This window comes from Megascapheus bottae, chromosome 21 (assembly GCF_031878675.1).
Source record: "Megascapheus bottae isolate mThoBot1 chromosome 21, mThoBot2.hap1, whole genome shotgun sequence".
Taxonomy (NCBI): domain Eukaryota; kingdom Metazoa; phylum Chordata; class Mammalia; order Rodentia; family Geomyidae; genus Megascapheus; species Megascapheus bottae.
In genome coordinates, this window is record NC_143529.1 from 33,758,261 (window position 1) to 33,777,203 (window position 18,943).

The 18,943-nt window shown below is 45.2% G+C and overlaps 1 protein-coding gene across 8 annotated transcripts in view; it reads left to right on the forward strand.

Moving 5' to 3' along the window:
* The window catches only part of Armc9 (armadillo repeat containing 9), a 120,056-nt gene that overhangs the window by 22,313 nt on the left and 78,800 nt on the right, over positions 1 to 18,943 (forward strand). For all 8 annotated transcript variants that reach the window (XM_090355024.1, XM_090355026.1, XM_090355023.1 and 5 more), the window contains 4 exons: positions 2,339 to 2,496; positions 4,165 to 4,263; positions 10,812 to 10,846; positions 16,801 to 16,912. In XM_090355024.1, the coding sequence (XP_090211150.1) occupies positions 2,339 to 2,496; positions 4,165 to 4,263; positions 10,812 to 10,846; positions 16,801 to 16,912 (404 nt within the window). The remainder of the gene's footprint in view (positions 1 to 2,338; positions 2,497 to 4,164; positions 4,264 to 10,811; positions 10,847 to 16,800; positions 16,913 to 18,943) is intronic.

Sequence of the window (18,943 nt, forward strand, 5' to 3'; positions counted from 1 at the left end):
TTTTTTCGTTACTGAGGATTGAACTCAGGATCTCCAGCTTGCTGGGCAAGTGCTCTACCACTTCACCCACACCCACAGTGGCTTTATAGTTTTTCTTTTTTCTTTTCTTTTTTTGGGGGGGTTATGGGACTTGAACTCTGGGCCTGAGCATTGTCCTTGAGCTCCTCAGCTCAAGGCTACCACCCTACCCCTTGAGCCACAGGGCCACTTCCAATTTCTGGTGGTTAATTGTTAATGAGTCTGTCAGACTCTAGTGCCTGGGCTGGCTTTGAACTTCAGTCCTCAAATCTCAACCTCCTGAGTAGCTAGGATTACAGGTGTGAGTCCCTGTACCTGGCATGTTTGCCCTTTCTTTTTGGGGGGGCAGGGCATGTCATGGGGTTTGAACTCAGCCTGGGCGCTGTCCCTAAGCTCTTCAGCCCAACGCTACCACCAATACCCTGGAGCCAAGCCTCACTTGCCATTTTCTAGAGGTTAATTAGAGATCCTCAGATCTCAGCCTCCTAAGTAGCTAGGATTACTGGTTTAGCTCTTTCTGAAGAATACTATCAGAGAAGATTTCAAAATTGCCTGCAGTTGTGTGTGTGTGTGTGTGTGTATGTATGTATGTATGTATGTATGTATGTATGTATGTATGTATGTATTTTGCCAGTCCTCGAACTTGATCTTTGAACTCAAGGCCTAGGTGCTATCTCTGAGCTTCTTTTGCTGAAGGCTAATGCCCTACCACTTGAGCCACAGGGCCACTTCCTGCTTTTCCTGTTTATGTGATACTGAGGAATCGAACCCAGGGCTTCATGTATGCAAGGCAAACCACTAAGCCACATTCCCAGCTTGTGTGTGCTTCTTTTTAGAAAAGTAAACTTTGTGTATCTGTATACCCAACCTAGTGCTTGAAATCAGGGCCTGAGCTGCCGAGCTGACTTTGCTCGAGTAGTCTACCACTTGAGCCATAGCTCTACTTCCAGCTTTCCTGGAAGTAGTTTAGTAGAGATGAGTCTCATTTACTTTACTACCTTTGAAGCACAATTCTCAGATCTCAGCCTCCTGAATAGCTAGGATTACAGGTATAAGCCACTAGTACCCACTGGACTTTTTTTTTTTAAGTATTAATAAATTATTTAGCTCTTTGCTTACCAGGGGTTGACAAATGATTAGTAGTTTAGATTTGTCACAGGAGAGAGTTGGTTGCTAATGTCAGACAAAAAAAGGCTTGGAGGGGCCAGGAGTTTGGCCTAGTTATAGAGTGCTTGCTTACCAAGAAAGAAGACCCAGGTTCAATTCCTCATTACATACATATAAAAAGCTAGAAATGGTGCTGTGGCTCAAATGGTAGAGCTCTAGACTTGAGAAAGCCCAAGGACAGCGTTTGGGCCCTGATTTCAAGCACAGGGACTGGCAAAAAAAAAAAAAAAAAAAGGCTTTTTTTTGCTCGTCTTCATGTGTTAGTCATCTGCCCATTACCATAATGAAATACCCGAGGCAGTTAACTTACAAAGCAAAGACATTTATTTAGCCCACCGTTGGGGGGTTCCAGTCCCAGACAGCAGTCCCAGTATTTTGGGCTTCTGTGAGGGCCTCTGGCGGTGATAGTGGGAAGCCCATCGTGGAGTGAACTGTATTGATCCAGGACACAGGAGAGATGGGCTGGGTATTCTGGAGCCGACTCCCATTAGCTCCATTCTTGGGAGAAAGCTTTTAACATATAAATCTTGGGGAGTATTGTCCTAATCCTAGTGTGCAGACATGTAAGGATTTGCCTCTCCTCTGTGCCAGGTAGTTTGGCTGCAGTGTCCAGGGCTGCTATGTAGAGAAGGTTCAGCCTTCTAGGTGCTGCCTTCTAGGCCTGATCAGAGTGTTTTTCTGCTTTAACTAATTGACTACTGAATCTCCTCTCATCCTGGATTCTTAACTTTTTCTAATACCGCTTCTTTCCTTTGAAATGAAAAACTGCCCTATAGATAGGGATTGTCCTAACAACTTCAGTGCCAAAACACAGGAAGGTACAAACCTGATTCCTGTGAGCTGAGTGTAGAAAGAAGTAGCAATTTCATCTGTCTTAGCCATAGAAGAACCAAGCGAAATTGTCTGCAGTTCCACCAAGGGAAACAACCTTGTGTGGTAAGCCAGTGATGATTTGGTTGAGCTACCCATGGGAAAGGTCATCCAGTGACTACGAGGCACTTCATAAGTACACATGATGTGAGATAGAAAGTACTCAAAACCTGTAGTGTCACGTCCATTGTTACAGAGGACTACTGTGTGGCCTGGGTGGAACCTTGGGGATCAGCTGGTATTGTATCCCTTCTCACCTGGGACTCTTGTATAACCATCTTAGAAATGCTGCAGCAGCTGCACCAGCAGCTGGTGGAAGCCGAGCGCCGGTCTATGACGTACCTGAAGCGGTACAATAAGATTCAGGCTGACTACCACAACCTCATTGGAGTTACGGCCGAGCTGGTAGACTCACTAGAGGCCACGGTCAGCGGCAAGATGGTAAGGAACACCCCAATTGTGTATGTTTCTGTTGGAGGAAAGAAGTGCCGGGGCCTGTGTGGATTCAGATTGCTACCCCTCCCCCTGCCTCACAAAGCCAGCGTGCCCAGACGGCTTGTGACCTCAGCTCCTGCTGCTTGGTACTTTATCCACCAACCTAACTCGTCCTCTACCATATCTTTATCTTGTCTGCTTTACAGTCAGCTGGAGAATTAGCTGACAATAGGAAAAAAACATTTCATACTCGGGTATGAGCAGCTACCTAGCTACTCAGGAGACTGAGATCTGAGGATTGTGGTTTGAAGCTAACCCAGGCAGGAAAGCTTGTGTGAGACTTACCTCCATTCAACTAGCAAAAAGTCAGAAGTGAAGGTGTGGTTTAAGTGACAGCCTTCAGCAAAAAAAGCCAAATAAGAATATAAAGTAAGCCCTATTACTGGCCCCTAAAAGAAAACAAGTTGCGATGAACATTTTGTGTATGCTTCATACCTATGAATATACCTCCCAAATCAGATATGGACACCAACATTTTGATAAATGTTACCAATTTGTTTTTCTAAAATCTCAATGTATATCAGAGTGCCCATTTTCTCTACATAGCTGACAACACTATGACCAGACTATGATGCTGGGCATAAGGGCACACACATATATCTCAGCACTTGGGAAGGCGAGGCTGGAGAGTTGTGACTTTATGCCAGAGACAGGGACCGGAGGGCATAAAGGAGAATGCCATGATGGGTGTTCTTGAGGGAGACAGTCCTCAAGAATCTGACAGTCTCATTCATTTAACAAGCATTCACAATTGCCAGTAATAGGTGTACTTGTGGCTTCATTCCCCTCACTGTGACCCAGGCAGATGGACAACTGGAATCTCAGCAGGTCAGGAATGCAACTGGCAAAACTGCCAGAACCCATTTGGACCTTCAGATTTGAAGCCTGAGGTTTTTTCTCTCACATGATGGATACCTAGGGGCTTTATTTCCTCAACTTACAGAAGTGGTTTAAAATGTATGTATTAGCCGGGTGTGGTGGCTCATGTCGAATCCTAGCTACTCAGGAGGCTGAGATCTGAGGATCAAGGTTCAAAGCCAGCCCTGGCACAAAAGGACCTGAGACTCTTATCTCCAATTAACTCTAGAAAATAGGAAGTGGGGCTTGGCTCAAGGGTAGGGTGGTAGCCTTGAGCTGAAGAGCCCAGGGACAGCACCCAGGCCAAGATCAAGTCCCATGACCCACCAAAAAAAAAAAAAAAAAAAATTTCCTGGGATTGGGAGTTTGGCCTAGTGGTAGAGTGCTTGCCTAGTATGCATGAGACATGGGTTCGATTCCTCAGTACCAGAAGTGATGCTGTGGCTCAAGTGGTAGAGTGCTGGCCTTGAGAAAGCCCAAAGACAGTGCTCAGGCCCTGAGTTCAAGCCCCAGAACTGACAAAAAAAAAAGTATTTCCTGACAATGTACATGTCGTCAAGTTGAGTGTGTTGTCTGATGTGTGATGGCCTGTGATCACACCTGTGCTAGGTTAGCATTTTCTCCATCAGGTCATTGTAATTAATTCTGCTCATGAGCTCTAATGCCAAAGCTGAATGATGTCCAGGTCCGTCAGCTCCAGAGGAAGGAGGAAGACCCTCACAGCTGGCTCACTGCATGTCCTCCATCCTCCTGCAGATCACCCCTGAGTACCTGCAGAGTGTCTGTGTTCGCCTCTTCAGCAACCAGATGCGGCAGAGCCTGGCACACAGTGTGGACTTCACCAGGCCTGGGACGGTAAGAGGTGGGCGGTGCAGCTGGGTCTCTTCACCCAGGTTTAAAGTGAAATTGCAAGCGAAAATCATACTCGAGGCCGGGAGTTTGGCCTAGTGGTTAAAGTGCTTGCCTAGCATGCATAAAGACCCGGGTTCGATTCCTCGGTACCACATACATAGAAAAAAGCCAGAAGTGGTGCTGAGGCTCAAGTGGTAGAGCTCTAGCCTTGAGAAAGTCCAAGGACAGTGCTCAGGCCCTGAGCTCAAGCCCAGGACTGGCAAAAAAAAAAAAAAAGAAAGAAAGAAAATCATACTCGAGGTATTCTTCAGCTGGGCATTGAGGTCTAGTAAATCAAGGGACAGAGGCCATGTTGGAGGGATACTGAGGATGGCCTCTGGGAACAGTGAAGGGGTGCAGGGCTGTGTGAGCTGCCAGGGACAGCCTGGGAACCAAAAAGACAGAAAAAACCAAAAAGACTTACTCTCGAGTGGTGTGGCCTAAGATAGGCACTCTGGCTTATTTGGTCAGTCTCCCCCCCCCCCCCCTGCCCCGCCCAGCCCCTCCACCCCTGAAATAATGCCATACTCAGAGAAGTTGCTAAAATAGCACAAGAGACACTGGTATTCCATTTACTCAGATTCATAAGGTTACTTTTTAATGGTTACAAAAATTACGTGGGGCCAGGAGTTTGGCCTAGTGGTTAAAGTGCTTGCCTAGCATGCATGAAGACCCGGGTTCGATTCCTTGGTACCTCATACATACAAAAAAGCTGGAAGTGGTGCTGAGGCTCAAGTGGTAGAACTCTAGCCTTGAGAAAGTCCAAGGACAGTGCTCAGGCTCTGAGCTCAAGCCCAGAACTGGCAAAAAAAAAAAAAATTATGTGGAAGCCTGGCGCAGTGGCTCACGCCTGTAATCTCAGCTACTCACAAGGCTGAGATCTAAGAATCTTGGTTCTAAGCCAGCCCAGGCACTTTTAGTCCATGAGACTCTTATCTCCACTTAACCACCAGAAAACTGGAAGTGGAAGCCTTGAGCTTAAGAGCTCAGAAACAATGCCCAGGCCCAGAGTTCAAGTCCCACAACAGACCCCCCCCCCAAAAATTATATATATAGTTATTGTGTAGTTTTTTTCTTTCTTTTCTTACTTTCCTCCCCCCCCCTTAAACTGGCATGCAAACAAAAATGTATGTTATCTGAGCACCAGTGGCTCATGTCTATAATCCTAGCTACTACCAAGCTCACATCTGAAGGTCAATTTGAAGCAAGTTCAAGTAGGAAAGTCCATAAAACCTTTATCTCTAATTAGCCATCAATAAACCTGGAAGTGGAGCTGTGGTTCAAGTGGTAGAGCACTAGCCCTCAAGCAAAAAGGCCCAAACTCCAGGATTGTCCTACGATAAAAACAAACAAAAAACCTTGCATGCCATGTTATTTTGCCTTTGGAGAACCTTGCTGTGAGTTTGGCTCTGAGCTTTCTTTGCCAATAAGAAGACATGCAGTTAATGTGGTTTGCAATGCCAGGATGGCAGGAGAGGCTGCTAGAGAGAGTTGTGCCAGGGAATGGCTGTGGCATCACTGCAGTGGCCGACGACTGGCTGGAGCGCCATGCCTCCCGCCTTGAACTGTGCAGTGCTCCTGAAGGGCTCTGCATGCCTTTCTTCCCAAGTTCCTACTTAGATAACTTAAAAGCAAGTTAAAAATAGTTTTTAGGGCCAAGGGTTTGGCCTAGTGAGAAAAATACTTGCCTAGCATGCACGAAGACCCACATTGGATTCCTCGGTACCACATACATAGAAAAAAGCCAGAAGTGGTGTTGTGGCTCAACACCACTCTAGCCTTGAGAAAGCCCAAGGACAGTGCTCAGGCCCTGAGTTTACGCCCCAGGACTGGCAAAAAAAAAAAAAAATACACATACATTTTTAAAGGCTACAGCACAAGCCAGGCATTGGTGGCTCACACCTGTAATCCTAGCTACTCAAGAGGCTGAAAGCTACAGATCACGGTTCATTCAGCCCAGGCAAGAAAGTCTCTTGTCTCCAATTAATCAGCAGAAAGCAAAGTGGCATTGTGGCTCAAAGTCTCCTTGGGAAGGAAGAGAGTCACAGGGTACAGGAGTTTCTTGTGTTCTCAGCAGTCTTGTAGTGCTGGTCATGGCAGCTGCTCTGCACACATGGCCAGATAGATGATCAAGACTGCATAGTCTCTGCTTAAGTTCTGGCCAGAACTTAACTTTTAATACATGGAAATCATAGAAGACCAGCCATATTTCCATGTAGGATATTTTTGGCCAGTCCTGGGGCTTGCAATCAGAGCCTGAGCACTGTCTTGGGTTTTCTCAAGGCTAGAGCTCTACCACTTCCGGGTTTTGCTATGTATATGGTACCAAGGACTCAAACCCAGTTCTTCCTGAATACTAGGCAAGCACTCTTATCACTAGGCCAGACTCCTGGCGAAAGAACAGCCATATTTAAAGCAAATGTTAGCTATCCCAGTTTAAAAAATGTAACTTCCTGCCCAGCCCTCCAGGGATAAGGAGCTTTACGTCATTCCCTGAGGGCTCATGGCATTGACTTCTGTGTGCCCTGGACAGCCAGCTGTGGGCCAGGTGTGGACACAGTGTTTACCAGAAATGATAACTTCCCAGCAGCTGCTCCCTGCTGCCCTCTCTGGACTTAATTAATTCTTCATATACTTCATGTTTTTCAAGTTTGTTATAAAATCCCATTCACCTTAAACCCATAAGCATCCTGTATATACACATTTTCTCTGTATGTTGGAGGTTAAAGGACAGTTTAAAGAAGTCAGGCATGCCCTAGAGCCAAAGTTTTGTTCTGTGAGACATTACTAGTGTCATCGTCATGAGAGGCTAGTTCAGCCATCCTTGCCTGTTTGCTGGGAGCAGATGGTCTAAGTATTAAAAATTAGTCAATGCTATGGACATGGTATTGGAAATATAAACACAACTACATAGACATAAAAATTTATGACTCTATAGACGTACTATTTTATTACATAGACTAATATGTATCTATGACATACAAACCCTCAGCCTAAGTTTAATTATATTCTAAAATCTAAGTGCCATTGATTGTATATAGAGATTCCCTTCTTGAATACTTGTTTATTAAACACGTCAGTTGAAATATGATGTAAAAATCAATGTTAATAAATTCTTTAATAAAAAAAATTGGGGAGGATGGGGACGGGTGTTTAGCCTAGTGGTAGAGTGCTTGCCTTGCATGCACGAAGACCCAGGTTTGATTCCTCAGTACCACATATATAGAAATGGTGCTGTGGCTCAAGTAGTAAAGCGCTCTGTCCTTGAGAAAACCCAAGGCTTTTTTGTTTTGTTTTGTTTTGTTTTGTCAGTTGTGGGACTGGAACTCTGGGTCTGGGTATTGTCCCTGAGCTCTTCAGCTCAAGGCTACCACCCAACCCCATGAGCCATAGTGCCACTTCCAGTTTTCTAGAGGTTAATTGGAGGTAAGAGTCTCACAGACTTTAGTGCCACGGCTGGCTTTAACCTGCGATCCTCAGATCTCAGCCTCCTGAGTAGCTGGGATTACAGGTGTGAGCCACCAACACCCAGCAGGTTCTCTACTCGGAACTGTGGAATTCCCGAAGCAAGCCCACCAAGCTTAGACGACTGCTATTCCACTGTGCCACCACGTGTGGACAGCACCCAGAGCTGACCCTGTCCGGGCCAGTGGATGCCCCTGACTGCCCTAATCTCACAAACCCAGTGAGTTCCTTCCCCTGTAAACACTAGGAGAGGGAAGGAGGCACGTCCCTGCCCTTACCTGTTTCCTGTGCCACGGTGGAGCTGTTTGCAAAGGCTTCAGCCTTATCAGAACTGGCATCCAGCCAGGTGCTGCCAGAGGGATTAGTGCTGCTAGATTTCAGGGTTTCTGAGGGGGAAGATCCTCTCAGATGACCTTACATGGCGCTGGCCTAACCCAAGGTTTACCCTTCCTTGTCTTTGACTTCTTGGGTTCAGAAAAAAGATTATCTGCAAGCCAGTTAGTGGGAAGTTAAAGCTTTCCTGTAGTACAGGAGATAAAGAAAACAAGCAATTTTCTGAGATTACACAAGTACAGCATGTCACACAATGATATTTCAGCATTTGAGCCAAAAACAGACTGCAAATGCCTTGCAGTCTCTTGAGATTCTGTTACCTAGTGACGTTGGAGCATCTGTGGCATCTGTGGGAGTCGTGGATAATGCCTTTCTTGGACCCTTACCCTTATCACAAAGAATGTAACGCAAGTCACTCACTACATGCCTGTGGGGAGGCTGGTACGCCCTGTTCCAGGAGGCGCCTGGGCCAGGCTTCCGGTGCTCTACATGCAGCAGCGTGGCTCCTTACAACTGTGTTCTGGGCAGCCTGCACTGTGATCTTCTTACTTATGCCAACTGTGTAAATAGGATGACAGGCAGAAATCACCACACAAGGTTACTGACTAAGATGCTATCTTGCTTTTGGTCTGGGCTAGCCTCTAATCCCAAACACAGTTCTCTTGATCTCTGTCTCCTGAGTAGCTGGGCTTACAGGTAGAGACAGCCTCAGTAGTTTAATCTCCCTAACAATTAGTCTCACCCTGTACAGATGAGGAAACTGGGACGTCAAGAGCTTTTCCCCAGGGCCAGGAGTTGGCCTAGTGGTAGAGTGCTTGCTGTGCATGCAGGAAGACCTGGGTCCCATTCTTTGGTACCACATATTTAGAAAAAGCTGGAAGTGGTGTTGTGGCTCAAATAATAGAGCTCTAGTTTTGAGAAAGTCCAAGGTCAATGCTCAGGCCCTGAGTTCAAGCCCCAGGACTGGCAAAAAATAAAAAATTAAAAGAAAAATGGATATGAACTAGGAGTGTGGCTTAATGGTAAAATGCTTGCCTAGCATGCATGAAGCCCTGGGTTCAATTTTTCAATACCACATAAACAGAAAAAAGCAGGAGTGATGCTGTTGCTAAAGTGGTAGAGCACTAGCCTTGAGCACAGAGAGGCTCAGAGACAGAGCCCAGGCCTTGAGTTCAAGCCTCAAGACTGGCAAAATATGAAAAATGAATAAATACATAAGAATGGTATGAGGTGTATGAGGTGGGAATCGGTGGCCCGTGAGCCTGGTAGAGGGAAGTATCAGAGTCTCAGCCCGGGCCTCTTGTCAGTAGAGGGCTCAGCAGTGACATTGGGTGACATTGTTGAATGTCTTCAATCATCTAACAAGTGTGGATTAAGTGCCTCTCTGTATCCAGTGCTGGCAACATTTTCACATACCTCACAGTAGAGATGACCACCTCAGCATCAAATGGCTTGACTGAGCTTTGTTCCTCCCCCCCCCCCCACTTAGGTTTCTTGTCTGTAGTTCTTGTAAGCCATTTCCAAACATATCATTTTACCAGGAAATAATTCAGTATACATCTCTTCATAGATAAATGTTTCCAAAACCCACAAACACAATGCCAAATACAATACCTACTAATCCTTAGCATCATTTCTCACCAGTCCAGCCCATACTCAATTTCCTTTTGTCTCCAAATAGCATTTTACAGTTGGCTTTTTTTCCCCCCAGTCCTGGGCTTGATCAAGCTCAGGGCCTGAGCACTGTCCTTGGCCTCTCTCAAGGCTAGTTAGTGCTCTACCACTTGAGCCACAGCACCATTTCCAGCTTTTTCTATGTATGTGGTACTGAGGAATCAAACCTAGGTCTTTGTGCATGCTAGGCAAGCACTCTACCACTAGGCCAAACTCCCAGTCCCTACAGTTGGCTTTTTTGAGGGGGTCCAAATAAGCCCCATACTTGAACTACATTTGGTTGTTTTCCCTCAGATTTATTTTAGTTCATGTTTAATACAAGGAAAAATATGTCACATACATAGAAACATAACCCTCCTCAGGGCATCAGGAATGTCCAGGAGGCAGGAGTGACCTGGCCCAGAGGGGACTAAAAGAGACAAGGTGGAAAGGGATTATTTGTTTTCCCTTTCTCACTTGGTACAAAGTACATGTATTATTTCTATACTTAAAGAGATATAGTAATAAAGAAGAAACAGAGCATATAGCAGTTAACGTTGCATTTCTCCCTCGTGGTGTCTGCCTAGGTGTCTGACTCCCTTTCAGGTTCTGTGAGCATCTGGGGTGGGATGTAGGAACATGCCATGTTCATGGAGTTAGGGTTAAAAATGGAGTCTTAAAAAAACCCAGGCCAGGGCCAGGAGAGTGGTCTAGTGGTAGAGTGTTTGTCTGTCATGCACAAAGCCCTGGATTTGATTTCTTGGTACCATATACATAGAAAAAGACAGAAGTGGTGCTGTGACTCAAGTGGTAGAGTGCTAACCTTGAGAAAGCCCAAGGATAGTGCCAGGCCCTGAGTTCAAGTCCCAGGACTGGCAAAAACAAACAAAGAGAAACTCAGGTCAGATGGCTTGTGACAGGCATCATCACCAAGGCCTCCCTAGCTTTTAAATCACACTTGATTTTGGTTGGAGAACCAAACCTAGTAGGTTAAAAATTAATGTTATGCCTGATGTATTCCTATCAGTGACAATACAATCTTTTTTTTTTTTTCCTTTCAGGCCTCAACCATGTTACGAGCCTCCTTGGCCCCTGTGTAAGTAATTACTCATTGGAATTTTTTTGGCCAGTTCTGGGGCTTGAACTCAAGGCCTAGGCACCATTTCTGGCTTTTTGTATGTATGTGGTACCGAAGAATTAAACCCAGGTTTTCGTGCAACCTAGGCAAGCACTCTACCACTAGGCCAAACTCCCAGCCACTCTTTGGAATTTTTATTAACAAGAATAGGTAGAAGTAAAACTGAAATATAAATACTGAGTTACTTGTAGATGTGGAAGGAAAATCTCATGTTTACATAAAGCTGTTAAACTAGATTCTTTTCTTTTCTTTCTTTCTTTTTTTTTTTTGCCAATCCTGGACTTGAGCTCAGGGCATGAACCCTGTCCATGGACTTTCTCAAGGCTAGAGCTCTACCACTTGAGCCTCAGCACCACTTCCGGCTTTTTTCTATGTATGTGGTACCGAGGAATTGAACCCGGGTCTTTGTGCATGCTAGGCAAGCACTCTACCACTAGGCCAAACTCCCGGCGCTTTCTTTCTTTCTTTCTTTCTTTCTTTCTTTCTTTCTTACTTTTTTTTTTTTTTTTTTTTTTTGCCAGTCCTGGGCTTGAGCTCAGGGCCTGAGCACTGTCCTTGGTTTTTCTCAAGGCTAGAGCTCTACCACTTGAGCCTTAGCACCACTTCTGGTTTTTTTCTATGTATGTGGTACCGAGGAATCGAACCCGGGTCCTCGTGCATGCTAGGCAAGCACTCAACCACTAGGCCAAACTCCCGGCCCTCTTTCTTTTTTTTTTGCCAACCCTAGGGTTTGAACTCAGGGCCTGAGCACCGTCCTTGGGCTTTCTCAAGGGTAGCACTCTATACCAGTTGAGCCACAGCACCATTTCCAACTTCACTATGTATGTGGTACCAAGGAATTGAACCTGGGTCTTTGTGCATGCTAGGTAAACACTCTACTACTAGGCCAAACTCCTGGCCCAAATTAGATTCTTTTAACATTAATTCAGGTTTTTTTTTTGTTCATGTAGCATCAAGTGAGAAAAACTGTTCCTATGGAATCGTGTGGAACTGACTATAACTCCTGTTGTAGTGCAGTGTGCAGAGCGTTGCAGGGTCTTGAGTATTCTCTGCTGGCTCATGCTGTGCCGTAGGCCTGAGCCACATTAGATTGACACATGCATCTGATAAGTGCATTGCATCAAGAAAGTGGAAATCTTGGCCTTGGACATAAGGACTGGGATGGGTTCTGGGGAATTTCTGAGCCAGCTTTGTGGAAAGGGGCGGGAAGATGATTCTGATGGGTGATGTGCTTCTCATACTCACTCTGCATTGCTGTCTCCTGCCACTTGGTGGCAGCATAATGTGCTTTCCTGCACACACTGCTGATTAAAATCTCTTCTCTACCCCTGGCTGGTAACCTTGAACTCTTACATAACTTCTCTGAGCTCCAGCTTCCTCTCTGGTAAAATGAGAGGAGCAGTAATTCCACTATAGGGTTATGCGGATTTCACTGGGGCTTTGTGTGAGTCACATGGTGTGGTGTCAGAATGATCAAGAATACTCTAGAAGTTTGCTGATTCTACCTCAGTGATTTAAGGGACAGGGCACCTGCAGAGTCAAGGGGGAGGAGTTGTGGGAGATGTTAAGAACAGAGAATAAGTGTGGGGCTGTGTGTGAGTCACATGGTGTGGTGTCAGGATGATCAAGAATACTCTAGAAGTTTGCTGATTCTACCTCAGTGATTTAAGGGACAGGGCACCTGCAGAGTCAAGGGGGAGGAGTTGTGGGAGATGTTAAGAACAGAGAATAAGTGACCATTTCCTTGGTCAGTAGGGGAGTGGCTGGCCATTTGGTAGTGGGCTTTTGGGGCAGCCCTGATACTGTCTGTACTGGTGACATATTGTCCCTGGAACATGGGGAGACTTGGCCTGAAAATTGGAATGTCTTTTCCCTGAAATAAGAGCCTCCTTAAATTTTAAGTTACAAACATTCTTTTCATGTTAAAATAATTCTTAGTTGCACAGGTACTACAAAGAACTCTCACAGGCCCTTCACCCAAAACAAAATGAGACAAAAACAGAATTGTCTTGCACAACTCAGTGTAGTTAGTAATGTCAGAAAATCAGCGCTGATCCAAGTACATCAAATACCAGATCTACACCACACATTGGCTGTAACCTATGCCTGCTCATCTTCTCTCTGCACATAAGCAGCACCTATGCTGATTTAGTTATACAGTCCCCACCATTGTTGTTGTCGCCACCGCCTCCTCCTCCTCCTCCTCCTCTTCCTTCTTCTTCTCTTCTTTTTCTGCTGCTGCTGCTTTTTCTGCTTCTCCTTCCCTTCCTCCCTCCTCCTCCATCTTCCTCTTCCTCCTCCTTGTCTGTCATGGTGCTTGAACTCAAGATCTGGGAGCTGTCCTCTGAGCTTTTTTGCTCAAGGCTAGTGCTCTACCACTTGGAGTCACTTCCAGTTTTCCAAGGAGTCACTTCCAGTTTTCCAAGGATTAATCAGAGATTAGAATCTCTTGCACTTTCCTGCCCAGGCTGGCTTTGAACCATAATTTTTAGATCTCAGCCTCCTGAGAAGCTGGGATTACAGGTGTGAGCCACCAGTGCGTGGCTTTTCTTATTCTTCTTCTTTTTTTTTTTTTGCCAGTCCTGGGCCATGAACTCAGGGCCTGAGCACTGTCCTTGGACTTTCTCAAGGTTAGAGCTCTACCACTTGAGCCACAGCACCACTTCTGGCTTTTTTCTATGTATGTGGTACCAAGGAATTGAACCTGGGTCCTCGTGCATGCTAGGCAAGCACTCTACCACTAGGCTAAACTCCAGGCCCTTCTTATTCTTCTTAAAGTGTACCTCAGTCTTAGTACTCCAGGGACTTTGCTTTTTTTTTCTTTCTTCTTTTTTTTTCTTCTATGTGTGTGGTACCCCTCAGTACCTGGGTCTTCGTGCATGCTAGGCAAGCATTCTACTACTAGGCCAAACTCCCGGGCCCAGGACTTTGCAGTTTTGAAAAACCCTGGCCAGTGATTGAATATTGAAATTGTGTAAGTAGTTGTGTTAACTTTTCACCCAAAACAATATTTTCTGCCAGACACTGGTGACTTATATCTGTAGCCCTTATTACTTGGGAGTTTGAGATCTGAGGGTCATGGTTCAAAACCAAATTATGAGACTCTTATTTCCAATTAACTACAAAAAAGCTATAAGTAATAGCTGTGGCCAAAGTGGTGGAACACTGACCTTGAACGAAAAAAAGCTCATGGGCAGTACTGAGGCCCTGAGTTCAAGCCCCAGCACATACCAAAAAAAAAATCTTTCTAGGGACTGCGAGTGTGGCCTAGTGGTAGATAGAATGCTTACCTAGCAAGCCCTGGGTTCATTTCCTTAGTACCATATATATGCCACATACACAGAAAAAGCCGAAAGTGTTGCTGTGCCTCAAGTAGAGAAAGCCCAAGGACAGTGCCCCAGCCTTGAGTTCAAGCCCCAGGACTACAAAAAAAAAAATCTTTCTGGAGGAAATGACACAAAAGCAGCATACATGTGTCTTTGCCTTCTGCTGAAGGAACAAAAGTTGTCCTCAAGTGTGTTCTGAAACCCCATCTGGTTCTTTCTTTTGCTCCCTCTGAGAATCTCACTTTGTCTGATAGAAATGGTTAGGTTTGGTGACACACAACTGTGATCCCAGCATTAGAAAAGCTGAGGCAGAAGGATTGGGAATTCAAGGCTAGCTTATGCTATAGAATATACAATTTAAAAAATTACACAATGGGATTCTACATGGCCAACAGACAAGATAAAATAATGACATTCGCAGGGAAGTGGATGAATCTAGAGCAAATCATGTTGAGTAAGACAAGTCAAGACCTAAGGAACAAGAGGTGCATGGTATCCTTAATATGTGGCTATTAAATCCAAAGAGTACAAGAGCGAGGACTCAATATTTGCATACCCAAAGCTATGGACATGGTAATGGAAATATAAACATAACTATATAAACATAAAAACGTATGACTCTATAGACATGTTTTATTTCATAAATTGATATGTTTCTATGACATACAAACCCTTAGCCTAATTTTGATTAAGTTCTAAATACTAAGTCCCAGTGATTGTAAATAGAGATTCCCTCCTTGAACACTTGTTTGTTAAACTTGTCATTTAAAATATGATGTAAAAATCAACTTTAATAAATTCTCTAATTAAAAAAAAATTAACTATCTTGGGCCGGGAGTTTGGCCTAGTGGTAGAGTGCTTGCCTAGCATGCACAAAGACCCAGGTTCGATTCCTCAGTACTCAGTACCACATACATAGAAAAAAGCCATAAATAGTGCTTACCTTTAGCCTTGAGAAAGTCCAAGGACAGTGCTCAGGCCCTGAGCTCAGGCCCAGGACTGGCAAAGATAAATAAGAAATATATATATACATATATAATAATAATTATTATTATTATTATTTTTGCCAGTCCTGGGCTTGAGCTCAGGGCCTGGGCACTGAGTTTCTTTAGCTCAAGGCTAGCACTCTAGCCACAGTGCCATTTATGGCTTTTTCTGTTTATATGGTACTAAGGAATTGAATCCAGGGTTTCATGTGCGCTAGGAAAGTACTCTACCACTAAGCCACATTCCCAGTCCTAAAATAGAATCTTTTCTTACTGTGTTCTACCCAAAACAAATGAAACCCACCGGGTGCCGATATCTCATACCTTTAATCCTAGCTGAGGAGGCTGAGATCTGAGGACTGAGGGTCCAATGCAACTGGGCAAGATCTCTAATAAATTACCAGGAAAAAAACCCCAAAAAACGGAAGTAGAGCTGTGGCTCAAGTGGTAGAGCACTAGCTGGCACCAAAAAAAAAAAGGAGAGAAAGAAACCCTACATCTATGATCTTTCCACTAGACTTCCATTTAATATTGTCCAGTGTTCTTTTTTCCTTGATACTGGCTGATTTTTGGTTTTGACTTTGAAGTCATCACAGATTTACAGGCAGCGGAGTCCTGCCACTTCCCTAGTGAGGCCCTCTGACATGAAAGAGCCAGGGGAGGCTGGACCCACACCTCACCCAGTTCGTGCATTCCAAGCGCCCATTATTCAACAATGCAGAAATAAAGTAAAACACCAATGTGAAGACCCCTTATTTTAGGAGTCTAGATGACCCCCGTTTTCTTCTGGCAGCGGTTAGGTTAGGATGAACTCTCATGGGAATGTGTCTTCTCTGGGTACTTCTGGCTTTTGTAGGAAGTTTGGCAGATTGCTTCCCACAGATCTGCACCCTACAGGCCTGAGCCTGCCCTCTGGTTCCTGGAGGCCATGTGTCTGGTGATGGGCTTTGCTCAGGTGCTTTCTTCTCACCACAGGAGCCCAGCCTGGTCCAACAGAGTCTTTTTTCTATAAGTCATGAAGCTTGAACTCGGGACCTGGGCACTGTTCCTGAACTCTTTTTGCTCAAGACTAACACTCTACTAGTTTGAGCTGCAGCTCCACTGGTGGTGGTGGTGGTCGTTGTCTCCTCCTCCTCCTCCTCCTCCTCCTTCTCCTTCTCCTCTCTTCCTCTTCCTCCTCTTCTTCCTCTTCCTCCTCCTCCTCCTCCTCTCCAGGCCTGGGTATTGTCCCTGAGCTCTTCAGCTCAAAGCCACAGTGCCACTTCCACTTTTCTGGTGATTAGTTGGGGATAAGAGTCTCACAGCCCTTAGTGCCTGGGCTGGCTTTGAAACAAGATCCTTAGATCTCGGTTTCCTGAGTAGCCAGGATTACAGGTGTGAGCCACCAACACCCGCCCCTTTGAGAGTCTTGTTTTAGCCAGGTTGTAATACAAAACCTCAGTCCATCCAAAGTAGGCAGAGCAAGCTGGCTGGGTGGAGGTGGGGTGGGGACCACTGCTGGCTTGGGCGTCTTCCCGGCTCTCATCATCCCGATTCCAGCAACGTCATAACACACCCCTTTGCCCTTTTCTTTCTCTTTGAACTTGGTCATGCTGAGTAGGAAACTGAAGGATGTTCCATTACTGCCCTCCCTGGATTATGAGAAACTGAAGAAGGATTTGATTTGGGGGAGTGACCGCCTGAAAGCCTTCTTGTTACAGGCCCTACGCTGGGTAGGTATCTTTCCCTTGAAGCTACAAAACAAAAAAGAGACGCCCAACGCTGCAGTACTTGCTGACAACTTCCTTGTTTTTGTTGTTGTTGGGTTTTTTTGGCCCCAGTCCTAGGGACTAAACTCAGGGCCTGAGCACTGTCCTTAGGCTTTCTTAAGGCTAGAGCTCTACCATTTGAGCCACAACAACACTTCTGGCTTTTTCTATGTATGTGGTATCGAGAAATCAAACACAGGTCTTCATGCATGCTAGGCAAGCACTCTACCATTAAGCCAAACTCCTGGCCCCAACTTCCTTATATTCTTATAATCCTCTTCCATTTGCCTGCTGCCACCAGGAACTAAAGGTCAAAGCAACTCCTGAACATAGTCCTGTGTTGATCACACTTGTCACTGCTGACCTCAGCAGCAGTCTCCAGGCCTGAGTGGGCCCACCATCAGCCCTTCTCTGGTGGGCAGACACACTCAGCCCAGGGGTCCAGGTGTCTGAGTATGCAGCCAGGCCCAGGACCCCAATATGCAGGTGTTGTCTGGCACTCACACTGCCATGTCTCTAGAGCACTGAAGCCTCTAATGGTGCTTTCCTGAACTGTCTGATCATGCTCAAAGATGACTAAGGACTCCAAGGAGCTTTCGCTTATGTGCATTTTATCTAATAGTACGCGCCTTTTTTTTTTTTAAGTTTATTCCAAGGTAGGCACGGTGGCTCATGCCAGTAATCCTAGCTACTCAGGAGATCTAAGGATCAAGATTCAAAGTCAGCCCGGGCACAAAAGAACCTGAGACTCTTATCTCCAGTTAACCTCTAGAAAATGGGAAGTAGGGTGGTATCCTTGAGCTGAAGAGTTCAGGGTCAATGCCCAGGCCCAGGGATAGGGCAGTAGTAGCTTTGGGCTGAAGAGGTCAGGGACAGTGACCAGGCAGAGTTTAAGCCCCATGACCCACAGAAAAAGAAAGCTTATTCCAGGACTGGGCATAGTAGCTCACATCTGTAATCCAGGATTACAGCAGGATTGCAGTTTCTGTTGAAAAGGTCAAACAAGTTTGAGACTTCATCTTAATAAATAAACTAAGCATGGTGGTGCATGCTTGTCACCGCAGCTACTTGGGAAGTAGCAAGAGGATCAAAATCCAAAGCTAGGCCGGGAGTTTGGCCTAGTGGTTAAAGTGCTTGCCTAACATGCACGAAGACCCGGGTTCGATTCCTCAGTACCACATACATAGAAAAAAGCCGGAAGTGGTGCTGAGGCTCAAGTGGTAGAGCTCTAGCCTTGAGAAAAATCCAAGGACAGTGCTCAGGCCCTGAGCTTAAGCCCAGGACTGGCAAAAAAAAAAAAAAAAAAAAAAATCCAAAGCTAGCCCTGATCAATAATGTGAGAACTTTATTTAAAAACATTAAGGCAAAGAAGAGCTCAAATGGTATAGTATGTACCCAGCAAGCACAGGCCCCTTAGTTCAAATCCTAGTTTTTCCAATAAATAAATCCTCCCAATAGCTAGGAGATGGAGAGATTAAGATGAGTTAAATTGGAACCAAGAAGATTTGACCTGAGGCCATTGTCCTTAGATATGATAGTGTGAGCTGGTGATAAAGTAGCCATGCTCGCCCCTTTTTTTTTGAAATGAAAACTGGGGAGACTTAAATGTTTATGTATCTTTTTAATTCACTTAAATAGTGAACAACTTGTTGTTGTTCTGGTCCTAGGGCTTGAACTCAGGGCCTGGAGACTGTCCCTGAGCCTTTATGCTCAAGGCTAGTGCTCTATCACTAAAAGTAAAGAAAGTAGAGCTATGACCCTACTTTTAGCCTTTTAGTGGTTACCTGGAGATAAGAGTGTTAGGGACTTTGCTGGCCAAGCTGGTTTCAAACCATGATCCTTAGATCTCAGCCCCTTGACTAGCTAGGATTATATGTGTAAGCTACCCAGCCAAGTAGCCTTATTTTTATGATAAATAACTTTTCCAAACCATAGACACATCAGAAGAGTGAAAAATGTTTTACACTTTGCCGATGTTACTGTCTGGCTTAAAGG